The sequence below is a fragment of the Ceratosolen solmsi genome, unplaced genomic scaffold, assembly GCF_000503995.2.
Source record: "Ceratosolen solmsi marchali unplaced genomic scaffold, CerSol_1.0 scaffold35, whole genome shotgun sequence".
Taxonomy (NCBI): Eukaryota; Metazoa; Arthropoda; class Insecta; order Hymenoptera; family Agaonidae; genus Ceratosolen; species Ceratosolen solmsi.
In genome coordinates, this window is record NW_011948423.1 from 7,220,881 (window position 1) to 7,237,245 (window position 16,365).

Here is a 16,365-nt window from a genome sequence, read left to right on the forward strand (position 1 = left end):
GTCTGCGATAAAGTCGAATGACCCGGTGACGATTAAGGTGACGGTGCTACTACCGAAGAAAGGATTCAAGAGAAATGGAGAGAGAGGGAAGAAAGAAGGATGTACGTCGTTAAACGTGTCAGCTTTGTAAAATAATGCGATTGACTCGACTTGGTCGATTGCTTTAGTCGTTAATAACGGGTCGTAGTTGTTGAGAAAGTGACTGTAACGAAAGATAAAAGTCGCGCGAAGCAGGACTGGATCAGCGCCAACGAGAGGACGATGATTCGCGGTTCTTACCACAACAGCCTCTCGTCGTAACCCGCACGACCTTGACCGAGTAGGGTTTCAGCAGGTCGACCCTCCACCAGGGACTCGGTTCGCTCTGCGTCTCGGTGCATCTCTTGCCATCGTGCTCTGTGCTGAGGTCGCCGTCGTTCCCGTGTCCGGCGTCACCCCCACGGACCGTCGTTGACTGGTTGGTTGGCTTCCTGAAGCCGACGTTAACACCTGCAGCATGGAGTTCCCGTCGATTAGTCGAGCAGTCAAAACCCGTGGATCCCTAATAGGTTTTGTGTGTTTAAGCGTTGACAAATTATCATTATTAAAACTGCTTTTGAGTTCATTCGTTAGTAACGTAAAGTTGATTCGGCATTTGGGCAAGATTTATCGATTTATCGATCTCTACGAATTTGAAATCCGTAAGAGCGTTTCGTGCAATTAGCAAGAATCGATGACGAGTGCCTTATTATCAGCAAAATTTCACGTTCTTCTTTTCATCCCCCCCCCCCCCCCCGCCACTTTTTTTTTCAAGGGGTAAGAATTTGAAAGAAAATGAAATACTCTAATTGCCGGAGAAATTGAATGGATTGTTTCTTCGATATCCCCGGAGCAGATATGAATTATAAATGCATGTATACCAAATTTAGTAATCCTTTTACTTCGATTTAACTTAAATTAATATTTCATAACTTTCTCATCGGCCATTAAGGTCGTATGATTTTCAAATCGAAAGTCTTTTTACGCTCGAAACAATAATAGAAATTTAATAGTCGTATTCCCTCAAGACTCTTCAAATGCTCTTATATTTCTAAACAAAACATTTCATTATAATGCTATAATAGAATATAAAATCATTGTAATAAAAGTTATTGAGAATCCATTAAGACTATTGAAAATAAATTATCATCATGAAGTTCAGTGCTAAGCTCAAACTAACTGCTTTCTTTCTCTCATTACCCGACAAACTATTAGACATTTAAATATTTTTATAGCTTATTATTTTAGAGAGTCTTTCTTATTACTTTTCTTAAAAAAGACAAAAACAATGTTCACCTTTTTCACTCGAACGTCTACTTTACCTATGAGAATTTTTAGTGTTTTTGTTTTGTTTTTGTTTTGTTTTTGTTTTGTTTTTGTTTTGTTTTGTATTGTTTTGTTATCTTTGCTTTTTATTTCAGACTAAACATTATGTTTTGACAGCTTAATCTGTAAAATAAAAAGCTAAGGCGAGTACAATTTTTCAATAAGTAATTAACTCTAAGTACAATGGATAATAAATTTAATGGAAACTGAGATCACTCATCCCCGTCAACATCTTCCACAATGGAAATTCGTATTTATAGAAATTGCATTTTGCCCCGGCAAATTTTAATTATTTGGCTTTTTCAGCTGAGCGTGAGAAAAAGTAGAGCAGTTCTCCGAGCAAATATCCCGCTCACACAAATGAATAGACGCAAGACTAACGAGTTATTTCTACGTTTTCTTATTCTTCCCTCATATAATTCGCGACTTTTTGCGCTTAAACAATTGCAACAATTTTTGAGGAGTCGTTTTGTCCGATCGATACAATGCAATAACTTCCTAATCGCACGTACTATTGCAATCAAGATTCACGTAAGTTTTCGCCGTTTCCACTCTATTAGATTACTGCATACTTTCGAAAATCGACTTTTTCCTAACCTTTTACGTTCTCGGATAGTTCGAATAATAAGATTCTCGACTACCAATAAATTACAACTGCAAACTCGACTATCCGACTACAACCTGACGATTAGCTTTATTTTTACGACTTCTTCATCACCGAAAACACCGTTTTGTATAACATAAATACTTGAATTATTAAGACATAAAGTCTCTCGACGCACCAGCAACTGCTCCATAATAGAAACGTCGATTTATAAAATTAATCGAAAGTTTACGTTAATAATGTCGTCGACCGGCTGTTTTCGGTTAATTCGACGACATCCGTTTGTCATCACAGGACTTTTACCATCTCATCATCTTCTTTTAACTTTCCGTATTAATCTCGCATCTTATGAGAAGTATATAAAACGGATTTGGAAAGGTCGTACGCAGTTGTTAAGCTGAACGTCGAGACGAAAGCAGAACACTTGCCAGTGACTATTAGTGCTTGTAAATTCTCGAATGCCTTCAAACGGTAAATCGATAAGTGGCTTTCACGAATGTAAAGTCAAGTCGCGCTTGAGTTAACGATCGAACCTTCGAACGTCTTCACTCGATAGGCGAGTGAAAACAACGGGTATGTCGAAATAGCATAGCATTTGACGATGAAATCAGAAAATCTTAAAGGGTCTTTAAAGGTTGTCGATAAGCTGATAACCTCGATAAGCCCAATAAGCCTAAAGAATCGGAGAGAGAATCGGAAATTAAACATTGGCCGATGATTTACCTTCCCCCATTCTACCCCCTCCCTCCCTCCAATCACCTCTAAGATTCTCCCACAGGTCTCTGATATTTCGGTTCCCTCGCTCCTACCAGTCGTACGTGCGTCCGGGACTCACTGTTTTTCGTGGACTCGCTGCTATTCCCCCGCTGTTCGTTAGCGCGATGGTCGCTTCCTGTTGCATCAGTGCGCGCCTTCTCATGGAAGCGACGATTTTCATGGACTCGAGATAACGAAAACGATGCTTATGTAAGTCTCGTACTCGCTCGTGCCGCGGCTCGTGACTTCAAGCCAATCGCCCGATACTCCCAATCGGCGCCGCCGACCCAATCCGCTCCTCTCCCCTCGCCACTAATGGCAACGATATGATCCCATTATTAGTCGCTCATATCTAATGACGTACGGTTTGTATCATTAGGAGGGCCGAGGCGATCGGCTGGATTTCGCGGGAACTCGTAGCCGCGATTCCGTGCGAGTTCGCGCCGAATAATGCGATCCGCGTGCACGCGTACCGACTCCTACGGTCGTATTCTCACTGAGATTGATAAAGAAATTCAGCTTACGGCAATGTTGCGTACATCGGCAGGATACAGCGTTTGCCGCAATAATCCTCCGATTGAACTAACCAACTAACGAACTTACGTAAATGCTTCCGTTTCCTCGTTGCCATTATCAACGTTTATGTATTCTCGTTGCCCCGGGTGCGGATATACAAATAGCGACTTAACTGTGGATTAATAGTTTGTTAACAGTTTGTTGCTTTTAATGCTTACCGCAGAAAGGTAGTTCTCCTTGCCATTTTCCTTTGTTGCTGCAGGTCAGGGTATTTGTGCTGAAAGCAAATTTCCAATTAAACCTCCGATACAAGATCGGATAGGAGAAGAGACAACGTTTTGTTTAAAAATGGCCTTCAGCTTTTTATTATCCGGATCTTTATCCACGGCGTTTAATTAGATGTATTTATAATGTAAAGATTTATCATGGAGACAGGAGATAAGCGAAAAAAGCACGTTTATCTATTAGCTTATATTATGAAAGTCTCGCTCTAACGATCGTACTTACACATACTTACCATTCCGACACTATTTATTTGCTCTACGGTTAAGAATAATTGCTCGTCGCCTACAATTGTCATAATCTCAATGCTCGAGATAATTGATAGAATGTTAAAAGGAAGCTTAGGTAGCCTTGCTGGAAAATGACGGGCGTTAGATTTATTTTGGATCGAGAGCCAAGTGAACGCACGCCAATTTTCAAAAGCTCGATTAAAAATTGAGACGATTAACTAGAATCTTGCGATTCCAATGAGCAATTGGAACGATCATAATTCCAGGTAGAGTTTCACAATAATGAAAAACACTTACCGATTATCTGCCCTACAAGATATTGAGAAGGGCGAAGGTTCCGCGGTGGGGAGATAAATACGAGCGACGATAAATGATCAAAAGTTGCGATGAAAGTGGCGGCATAGACAAAGACAATGATCATAGACTTCTGAATGATCTGACTTCGGTGCTCCATACAGTTATAAACAATAACGCAGCATCGCATTGCTAACTGTCCGGTACAGTCACGCCGACCATCCTCGAATTAACTTACGCGGTGCTCCAGCAACTTTCATTAAAAAAAAAAAAAAAAAACAAAAAACAAAAAAAAAAACAACCGTGAATTAAGCAAAGTCAACTATGCACGTCTGGTTACACGTCTGGCTCAACCTGCCACAAGCTTATCAAGTCAAGTTCACTAGAATTTTATTAATTCATAGTGGCTCCAACGATCATTTATTTCATCCAATAAATTTTCGTCCTCGTCGAATGTTTAACAAGATGCTTTTATTCATCAAAATGGTCTTGTAGATAATTCATACATAATATCGAGTTTGTGCGTAAATTACCGAGAGACGATAGTTTAAGCAAATCTATGTGTTACGACAACTTAGAGTAATAAAAAGAGGCCAATAACAATAACAACAGCCATAATAATAAGAAAGGGAATAGCCTAAGGAATTAATGAAAAAGAAAAATTGTTTATTTCTTCTCTTATGAGCAGTCGTCCGTAAACTGTAAACGACTTTTTTTGGCTGCGTTTCAACAAATTGTTGGAAAACGTTCTTATCTCTTGTATTTTTTACCGTTACCCGTTGGCGGTGTTAAGTCACCCTCATGCAATTGCATTACATCACATTTAGGAATTAAGCGATTAAGCTACCAACTGACACAAAGTTGCCGATTAAAACTAAACTCGTGATAAGGATCAAATGACTTTTTATTCTAAGATTCATTAAGCATCTGATTAAATACATTTTACAGCTGACTGAGGTAGGATCAAATGTCAGAATATTAATTGACAATAGGCATTGAAAGGCTACGAGACATTAATAGAATAATAAATTTTTATACTAAATAAACAATGAATTGAGATAATCATAATAGGGCTTGATATATTTAATTAAGGAGCAATTTATGAAAAGCGAGACAATGTCGTTGATGCGTTGATTTTTAAATGTGAAATCATGCAGGCCGAGAAGTCAGGCTAATTCCAAACATAACGAACTTTACTTTTATATTTATTTGGAGATAATATTTTTGTTCCTCTTAGCCGGCATGTTATTTCTTTTCTGCTTTTTTTTTTGTTCTTTGTTTTCTTTTTTTTTTTTTTTTGTTTTTGTTTTTGTTTTTGTTTTTGTTTTTTTGTTTTCGTGATACATCTTAATGGTAATAGACACTTTAGTAACCCACATTCTTCATATTGTATCGTTTGCACATAGTGTACAAGATAAAAATCGCTTTCTACGATTGGATAGCTCCGTAAAGTGGAAGAGAATTGAAAATATTCCGTATCTGCTGTGTATATTTTAAATTTAGAAAATAATTGCATAATTTCATGGATAAATCAACACTTTGACAAATGTCAATATACCAGTTTTTATGTAAATGATATTGACTTATTATCAAGCGGCAATATATTGTATTTCTTGCTAATAATTAAAGTGGTTTTTAATTTTATGATAGCACGTAAGAGCAACAACAACAACAATGATGACGTCGACGAGGACGATGACGATAATAATGACAATAATATCGATATTAATATTAATAACGATAACGTGTTTAATAAGGAAATTGAATCGTTCATGCTTCTGAGAGGATACATTTCGATTAGATGATGATAATTAGAGAAATGCTGAGTCGGAAATTTTAAACGATAAATGTTAATGTTCGGCTCTTTCAGTAGGCGAGTCAAACGTCAGCATTAAAAAATTATTCATTCATATTGTTGGTCATTGATCGATATGGGCCTTTGAGAGGCACGATTTGCGGCATTAGAAAATTAGGTAAACGCACGAGAAGAGAAATTTCATTCAATGTTTATTGTGGCATGGGTAAGGCTTTGGTAAAATCCTCACTGTCCTCGATGCAAATTACGAATAACCGCTATTTTTAGCCTTCCCACGGATTAAACAAAGCCTTCCGCATACGAGCGACTTACTTAAGTAAAACAAAAAAGATAGGAATCTATTAGATGATAAATGATCTAAATAGAATGGGCGTGTACAAGTGGGCTTATTCGATCGGTATTAACAGAACATGAATTGCTTTTGAAATTCGTTTTTCAGCTGAGCGCGGCTAATTACGGAAATTCTGCACGTTGAAAATGTTTGTTCAAAGCTCAAAGAGTGTTGTGCTTATCTCTGGAGGATTTCTGGAGGATCACTGGAGAATCGTGGTTAGGGATAAAGGCGCGAGCCCCGTTCCCAGTGCCATGCCGTTGCTTCGACACGGCAATCTTATGAAACACGAGCACATGGGCGTTACGCGTGTAGAGGCACGGGTCATAAAAAGTCGATCGGGCCTCGAAGGAGTGCTCCCGTTCTCCCTCGAGGACGGGCGGAAAAAGTCGTTGCCAGGAGCCGCTGGGCGGATAGTCGCATTGAAAAAAAAAAAAAAAAAAAAAAAAATAAAAATAGTGGTCGCGAATCTCTCGACGTCGCCTCCTCGCGAGGATAACGAGTCTCTTACCCGAAGCGCTCGTATCCCACGTCGCAGGCGTAGGTGGCGGTGGTGCCGACCTTGAGCGACTCCTCGGACAAGGCGACCCTCGCGTTCATTGGCACCGCTGGCTGTCCACATCTGACCTCTGAAAACATAAAATTGAATCGATTGCTAATGAGTGGTAGGCGTCTGGGCTCGAGATAGAGGTGGGTGGGTGATTGAATAGGTAGGTAGGGAAGCCAGAGTTTCCTCGGCTCGGCTACGGGGGGCTAATGGAGCTCGCTGGCGAGAGGAGGAAGAGCGAGAGCAGCAAGTGCGTCTCCTCTTAAATTCAACGGACGGAGCGTAAGATTGGCGAGAGTAAGAGGCAGCGGAGAAATGCCGGTGGCAGGCGTCCGCTAGAGGCTGGCTTATCGTAGACGGCCGGCCGTAATGGCCCCGGAATGGGCACGGTGGGTCCGGGGTAGCGCAGCCGTTCGGGAAACGCGCGACTTTCTAAAGGCGAATAGGACGGCTCGGAGAGGCAGCCGGAAGGATAGGAGAGGCGGGATGTAAACGTCCACGTATGTAAACGGTAACCCAGATTGGATTCGGGCCCCGACTCTCCCTCCGAGCGTTAGCATTGACATTGGCTCGGCCATTCGTCTCGACACGGTCGCCCGTCCTTTCGTCGAGTGCCGCCGTCGTTCTTCTTGCGGTAGCGTCTCCGGGTCGTCGCCCTTTCGTGCGGCTAATGTCGTTTCTTACATCTTATTGCCTTTCATTTCCAGCGGGGAGTTTTTTTTTGCGAGCGCGCGCGCGTGTACACACCCGCAACTACGAACCACTGGGCCTTAATCAACCGTGGCGTATTTTGCAACTGTGGAAAAGGTTTCCTCGTCGTTTTCTTTTATTAAATGATACGCTGTGAATGCGACGATAGCCATGTAATTTGCAGGTCGCGGTATTGTGCGATAGCGATATCGCTGCGGGTGGCGGGGGGAGGGGAGGGGAGGGGAGTGGGGGGGGGGGGGTTGGGGGGGGGGGGGGTCTTGGACAGGCGACCGAGCTTATTTTTTTTTCCTCGGCTTTTTGTCTCTTTTGCCTCTTTTTCCTCTTTCTTTCTCTCCCTTGCGCCAATTGTGAATAATAGACGAGTTTTGATTTAGCGGAATTTGTTAGAAAATGAGTTTAGCGTCGAGTCGAATGCCGCGAAGTGAACGGTTCACGTTTATTTGCAACGCTACCCTACCTTACAACACTCTCCCGAGTTGCAAAAGGCACTTTAATAATACGCATCGAAATACTTCTTTCATTGGCGCATCTATTCATAGGACGTGTCATTAAATTAAAGCAAGTCATGTATAATTCGTGCACCGACTATGAACTCTGGCCAATATATTCCGAGCTGCTGTTGCTCTATACGTAATGTGTATTATCCGTGAACGCGATCACGGGCGATGAGACTGTCGTTTCATCGATCATAATACCTACGTGCATGGCAATTAATATTTATCATTAAGTTAGAAGAATGAATGTATTTGTATTTAATATCGCCACCGAAGCTTCTTTGTGCCTACCCACGGAATTAGTTGGGCCTTGGTGTCGTCGTGGCCGTATGCTCGGTACGCTAAAAATTTACAATTCCATCGACTATTCGCTTCGATCTTGCCAATTTTCCACAATTGTCCTCTAATCGTCGGGGAATGTCGAACTAACGAATGAAACTTTTTTTTTATTCTTTTTTTAATATTGCGACATTACTCGTCCCGAAGAGATAAAGATAGAGAGAAGGAGGGAGGGAGCGGGAGGGGATAGGAGAGAAAAAAATCCCTTTTGTTATTATCCACTTGGTGTTCACGTTATTTTAACGCACATATAATTTTTTTTTATACGATTTTAAAAAAATAAAGCATCAACGCTAGTTAGACAGTGCTTAATTAAATAGCTTTATTAATTGTAAATCAAGTATTTAAATGCTCGATAAGATCAAGATATAATGATTCCGATTAGCTATACAATTTAAACGTGAAAGTACAATGGCTCAGTAAGTAAGCCAATTAAAAATCTCTTACTTCCTCTTCTTTTTCTTGTTCTTTTGCTTCTTCTTCTTCTTCTTCATTTATACTCAAAATTCTATTTAGTTCAAAATTAAATTGTATTTCTTTGTAAAATTCTTGACACCCGTGTTGAGTTTGCTTCGGAGCTGTTTATTGAAAGTAAAATTGAATGCATCACCTCTTTAGTAAATTATCAATAGAGACTTTACATACTATTCGTATTATTCGCCTCCTTATTTATTACAGTTTAAAATGAAATTTTTATTTTATTATCCATCCCTAATATGTCATCACATAAAATTGTATATATATTGATAATTCAGAAAGTACGCGAGACAGGTACTTGGATGACAGTCAACATTAGTAAACTGAAAGTTCCGAGTGTGCAGTTTCGCTACAAGTTTAAAACGAGGATGCGCAACGCCAACTTTCACGTTGTGACCTGCCGTACCAACCGTAAATAAATAAATACTTTTGATAACAAAGATACTGTAATATATATATATATATATATATATATATATATATATAAATGTCGATTCATTATTGCTTTGGAAGGTAGCATCACATTATTATGCATAAACTCGTACCCAACAAAACCCCATTGCACTTTCTACTTTCTCTTAATTGTCATGATTTTGGAAGCTGACGTCGTCGATGCATTACTCAACGATATTGCGTAATTTTAATTTTCATCGTTGGAAATTATTTGCATTGCTCGATCTCGGAATTTACATTTTATCAAGGATCAATCGATTGACCGCTCGAAATACTTTCCGTCTTAATGGCCGCTAATATGAATTCGATGTTCGAGCTTCTGGCGACGAAATTCTATTTCACGATGTACCGAGCCTTACACAATCGATCTTTCCATTATCACTCGTCAAAATAAATGATATGATTCGCGACTTTGTACATTCCATTTTAATCCAATAAAATCTAATCAGAACGAACTCTGCCGTGACGACCTTATCAATCGAGTCTGTAAAAGCCGAACCAACTCCAAATGATAATGGAAAGCGACATAACGATGATCGATGGAGAGAGATCTAATGCCCAGGAAAGTCAAATTAATGAAAAATTGCTTCAACTGGAAACTTGACCATTGCAAGTGGTGCTGGAACAATAAAAGGCTACGGGGAGGCGCGCCGTAAAGTCGTTCGTACACGCTCCATCTTCCTCCTTGTTCCTTTTTCTATTCAGTGCGGTGGTACATGCGGTGGCAGAGACGGGGGGGGGGGGGGGGCGGCGGCTGCCGCGTGGAGCGCCATTCCACCTATGATGGTGCCAACCTCGTTTTCGCCCAATCGACACTCTCCTTCTTCTTCCTCGTGCTTTGACTTTACGTTACGCTGCGTCACGTCAACCTGATCAAACAAGGCCGTCGCAACCATCGAAACGTTAATCTCGACCCACCAGCACCATGAGACATTCTTATCGCCTTCTGTTCGTACCCATTCCCACCATCGTACGTCCAGCTTCGATATTCCAACGAATGATGGCAAATACTATTGCGCGTATGAGCTGTTGCACGGCACTGTCATCGCTAAGAGACATCGTTGACGCACGTGCGATTCGCTAATATCCGAACGTCAACGCCAAGTCCAAGGGGAGGTAGTTTGCCCGAAAGAGGAAGTACGGTCATTGCGCGCAATTTCGGCCGACTTTGTCAATGAATTCGCTGCTCGCGCCTAAGCTTTTGTTCTCCGCGCAACAACGGAGGAGCGGTTAGGGACTGAGAGATTCCTTATCCTAAACTTCGCCAAAATAAGTTCGGAGGCTCCCGTTGAATTTGAACCTTGAATCGTCTGTGTTGACCCAGTCACGAGCGCCGCCATCAACGATTTAAGGAGAGCAAGAATTACATTATACCCGCCACTGCACTTCGTCACTATTAATCATCAAAATTATTGAATGCACAGGCATTGTCGGCTGGACATTGGCCTTATCAATAGGGTATATCGTAAGCTTGCTCAACGCGACAAGGAGGAAGGAAAATGGGAGAATCGGAACGGCGAAAGGATTATCGTAGCAATTCCATCACCTATCCGGTCGTTTACCATTTACGTTAACTCGGCTTTCGTCCGCGTTTCTTTCTGTCTTTTATTGTTTTATTCTGTCTTGTTTTATATTTAAAAAATTTTTTTATTTTCTTTTGTTTTTGTTTTTTGTTTTTTGTGTTTTTTTTTTTTTTTTTGTCTGTTGACAACGAGTGCCGCGCAATCGGTAACATTCTCGACTCTATCGATGATATCCCCGGGCTATTATTCGCGGATAATTAGAGATACAAAAACTCGGCGTTTCTTTGGTCCCTTTCACTTAGGAATTCGCCGGAGCGAGTGAAAAATTCGCGCTCGCGCAACGTCAACTTTTCACACCGCCGTTAAATAGTAGCGCGCGAAAAATTGTCTCGATCGAGGAGCGGAGGTAGCGGGCGACGTAATTACAATCGCTATTAAATTAAAATACAAAACGAGGAGTAAGATATCGGGGCCCCTCCACGGTAGTCATACCCTCGGTGCATTAATGTTTCATACTTGCCTAAGAGATGTTCTCACGGATAGCGCGGTACCTAGGCCGAGAATGAGTCCCGTCAAAGGCGGCCGCCGGTGACATTTCACTTTCGTTAATGAATAATAGTATAGCCGTAACGGGAGGAAATAATACCGGCACTTTCTCCATCTCGTTTCCTCTCCGAGTGGGGACGCAGAAGCCAAATTTGGCCATTCGGATGTGAAAAAACATACGCCGCCCGAACTTTGCTACGTTACGCTGCTTTCTCCCGGTTGTTTTATTCCGAGTTGCCCGGTCGCGGCAACGCGTGTCGGGAACTTAGACGGGGGTGCACTCGCTGGAGTACGGCCAAGTGTCAAAAACATACGCGACTCGCCCGAGGAATCGGAGGATAATTAGATGATGCTGGAATGGAACGCCGTCGCGGTGGAATATCCCGGCCGCGGCTAAGACGGAGAGGAGGACGAGAAGAGGCCATCGACTCCTTCCTGCATCGGCATTCACTCATCGTCCCGTTGGGGTCTGGGTCACTCGGCTACAACGCCTTCAGGCCCAAATAACGGCTCTCGCCACCACCATTGCCGCTCTCCTCTCTCGCCAGCCACGGACTCTGCTCAGATGCTCCGAATGAAGATTTACCGCTCGAGGACTCGTTGCGTGATTCGGTGTAGTGGATGGGTGAGTGATTATGATGGTAGCGATGGCAATGGTGCTGGGGTAGGGCGGACGTCGCACGTTCCTCCGCAGAGATTATCAAGTCGTGGAATAACTGGTCTAGGCTCTACCTCGCTATCCCCGAGGTTATTATGTTACGGGCAATGTACCACGCGCGAGTGCCAATAACTTTTGCAACCGGCGAGAAACATGAATTTGCGATGCCGAAGCGGTATTGGATTGCCGCCTGTCCCGTAGTATGGCCTTGGACTCGTTGCGAAAATTGGAAAATCAATAGTCCCCTGTGTTCTCGCGGATCTGCGATTGACGCTGATGGAGGCAGGAGGCAAGTGAATGGACTTAAATCGGTGCACTTGTCACGCACGTCGACCTGCCCCTAAGCTGAATTGACACCTCGACCATATGGGCGAATATGAGCAAATTCGAATATGTAGATCATTCGAGCGAATTCGAAGAAGGATGGCGAGTGCCAAGCCAGTCTGACAATATCTATGTGGTTTAATTCCACTTGAAATAGTTGATTTGTCGCGATCCAGTCTTTTTTGCCGAGTAGCTGCTCACTGTATTCGCTACACTTACGCTACGTGTCATTTGAGAAAAAAACACCATTTTTAAATTTCAATAACGCCTTGGCGAACGGCATGTTTTGCAAACAAGAATCTATCAACATTTAGCGAATACTCGTAAATCAATTTCGCACAATTGCTACCTCTTACGTCTTTCCAATACTCCCTTTTCATCATCATACTTTCAATACATTGATTTAAAATTCTTAATAATATCTCTCCTTCTCCCCTTCTCACTCTCACTCACTCTCTCTCTCTCTCTCTCTCTCTCTATATATATATATATATACATAGAGAGTATAAAAAATATTATGATATCACAACTTCCAACCTAAAATGAAAATGTCGTCTGATCCTTAATGAAAATACAGCATAATATACTAACGAATATTAATATATTGATTCATGTAAATGATATTATGTATTAGTAAGATTTGTTTGAACAGAATTTATATATAATATCACTCAATAATAAATACGATACCCTCTATGCAGTTTCATATAATTATTTCACTTACAAAAGTTTTTAAACGATAAATAATCGAGCGAGAATAGAACATTACTGTTCAAGAATAAAGAAACATAATCTGACTTTTTGTCGTCAATTATAATTAAAAAAGGATCAAGTAGAAGAGGAACGGTCTAACATTATTTATTTTAGTATATCACTGTTCATACAAAGTAAGTAACTACATAAAAATGATAATAATTTTCATCCTCTACAAGTAAAACTATAACAAGCCTTGCAAAGAAATTATAGAGTACTGAAATTGAGCTCATTATACTTAAAACGAATTCTTTACTTTACGTAAGCTAATAGTTGTTATTTTCATTTTAGTTTCAAATCTCAATAATACACGAGTCTCATATTACGCTAAGAATTGAGAATGTGCATTAAAAATTCATTCCAAATCATTATTTATTTTATGGCCTAAATATATTGAAAGTAAGTCAGAGTGAAAGCCCTGATTTATTATCCGATTAATGAGCCAAAGCCGAGGAAATTGCAAAAAGACACGAATGTTAAAAATTTAGTAGAATCATTCCTGTGATTTGTGAAACCTTGAAACAAAAACCAAACATCCTTGAGATACTATATAATAGGAAATGTTTGACAACGTAATTATTCAACTTGCGCTATTAAATAGTTCGTGCTTATTGATTATTTAATTTCGAATTAATCACAGCCGCTAAACCCAATGAAATGAATAAAGTAACGCGTTTGTTATTAAAACTTATAAACTCGTATCGAGTGATAAAATAACAACAACAACAACAACAACATCAACAAAAATTAAAATATTGTTAAAGTATAATTTTATGTAGACACTCTAGAAAACTAGAAATATCAATTATACGGAGATATTAAGTATGTGTTCGGTAAAATATGAGCACATAAATTTGATATGATCACAAGAAACTTTTGAAACGTGTAAAATTTTAAAATACAAAATACAAATAATCAACTTTATGAATTTAATAGTATCGTTTGAATAAAATAATTGCATTCTTGTAAGGTGATTTTTAAATCGAGGAATTTTATGTTAGAATAGACAGTATGTAAATCATAATTCCTTTATCCTCGTTATAAAGGAAATAATGTCTGATTAATTAAATGAAAAAGAAAAACCAATTAAGAGCAAATTATTATCTTATTTTCTTGCGATTGAATAAAAAGAATTTTTCTTATCTTAATCAACAATAATTTGGATAAATTGGATAGTAATATTACAACGTAAATTAAAAAAAAAATGAACCAAAAAGTTAACAATAAATTATATTAAAAATTAATTAATCGATTATTATTTTAAATGTTCGATATTAAATCGTCGGAATATTAAAAAAAATATTGAAATATAATTATGCTGGAAAATAATATCCTATCGCGTACACGATATGTAATTTCATTATTCATCATTATTATGTATATTTTTATTAAGAAATAAAATCGATATCATTTCTTTTAATAATCCAACTACGTTTGTAGAAGAAAACATTAAATTTTCATAAATGTTTCAATGAATAGATATTTTCAAATGTAATTCATTTATATGAAACAATTTTAATAACGATGCAGATACAAATGAATGGGAAAATATTTTGACGTCAAGCTGTCCTTAGTGTTACCTAATCGACTCACTTAATACTTATTTACATGATGAAAACTTGATATTGAAAATTTCATAGGACTAAACATGTTAATTGTCGATGAAGTTAATTCATTTGTCTTGTTTGTTTATAGCGGATGACAGTCGGTATTTTGCAAAAATTGAGTGAAAAGTTGAATAACTCGTATAATGAAAAACGAGATAAGAAATTTCGAAATACGATAGTAATATATTAGATATATGATAGTAGATATTAAATGTCTTAAAGCCTACTGGAATGGAAAAAAAAAACTTTGAGTTAAAATGAGAAAGTGTAATATCAACTTCGACGTTTTAATGTAATAATGACGATGATTATGAATTTAAAAATCAATTAAAATAAAGCGTTTACAGCATTAATAAATACTCACGATTTACAAATAATGAATTTGAAAAGCCAGTAGAGCTTAATTGTCAATAATAAAAGGGAAGTAAGTTGTTTATAAAAGTAATATTGCAAAAAATTGATATCTCAAGATTGTCCTCGTGAAATAAATTAATGAAGCTATTTATGAACAGATTTAGAAAAACATATTCAACTGCCTGCGTTTGAAAGAAAATTTTTGGCTTTCTATGAGTCAATAATGTTATTCAATTCCATCTCGCTTCTACCTTCCCTCCCTCCAAGTCCAATGAATTATTAATTCCAGCAATTGTTATTATATTTAACATAAATACTAGTAAATATTCATTGTCTATCTAACTAAGTCTTATGCGCGTCAAAATCGCAGTATATTACATTCATAATATACTTATTCACACATATTGTGCATCGATTAGATGAATAATATAATTAATCGAATAATGAAAGTAAATGGCAATGGCATTAATTTCGATGTAAAGAATAATAAAGAAATATCTTAAAGAAAATAATGAAAATAATCCGATGAAATATTAATGTAGGTTAAAATGGAAATTAAATTAATTCGACTAGATTGTTTTTTTAATCGAAGCACGTAATCCTACGTACACATAATGCAATTTTATACAATAAATCATTTAATAACAAACTATACATATTCTTTACTACTTGGAATGCTTGAAAATAATATAAATAAATAAACTCCTTTGTGTATTATAATTTTATTAAGAGATTAACTTACAATGGCGCATGGGTGACCGGCCACGTCGTCGTATAATATAATTTTCCTTTGATCGATTCAAACAATGAACGACGCATATTAATAGTTATCTTTACTACATACCAGTTGCGTTTAAAGCGCGCATTTGAAAGTTCTCGCCTAAAACTTTCACACATTAACAAGCGATCCTACATGCACGATGATGTTTGCCGTTAACAAGATTTCGTATGCTCCCAACGTTGCCCGACCATCATTCCCATCAGCGACATAATCATTTATGAATTGTCCACTCAAACTACATAACAAGGTGTATCTTGGATTTGTACCTACAACCTTTCATTATCAAAGCTCGATCGCCATTTGAAATACACTATTTGCATAAATCACACATTTGATGAGCAATTACTATGCCGATTATCGATTAGGTTCGCACTTTTTTTTACGCGCTCGGGATAATTGAGCGACGGTAGATGGTATAGGATTTTTGGGGAGGGGGGAGGGGGGGGGATAGAGGGATAGCACAAGAGGAGCCACACGAGATCAAAATGCTATGGCCGTACGTTGACGTACACAGCGCATGTAGCGTGAATAAACAAGTGGTTAAACGCTACGAAATGTAATCGAAGCCATAAAGTCACGTTGACGCGAGTCCATTTTTCTTTTTTAAAGCCGATGGCATTGCTGC

General features: G+C 38.9%; 1 protein-coding gene across 1 annotated transcript in view; it reads right to left on the minus strand.

The window, feature by feature from the left end:
- The window catches only part of fw (CUB and Sushi multiple domains furrowed), a 34,159-nt gene that overhangs the window by 8,970 nt on the left and 8,824 nt on the right, over positions 1 to 16,365 (minus strand). The window contains exons 2-4 of the mRNA XM_011499676.1: positions 6,685 to 6,802; positions 3,439 to 3,497; positions 280 to 489 (exon numbers count right to left, since the gene is read on the minus strand). Of these exons, the coding sequence (XP_011497978.1) occupies positions 280 to 489; positions 3,439 to 3,497; positions 6,685 to 6,802 (387 nt within the window). The remainder of the gene's footprint in view (positions 1 to 279; positions 490 to 3,438; positions 3,498 to 6,684; positions 6,803 to 16,365) is intronic.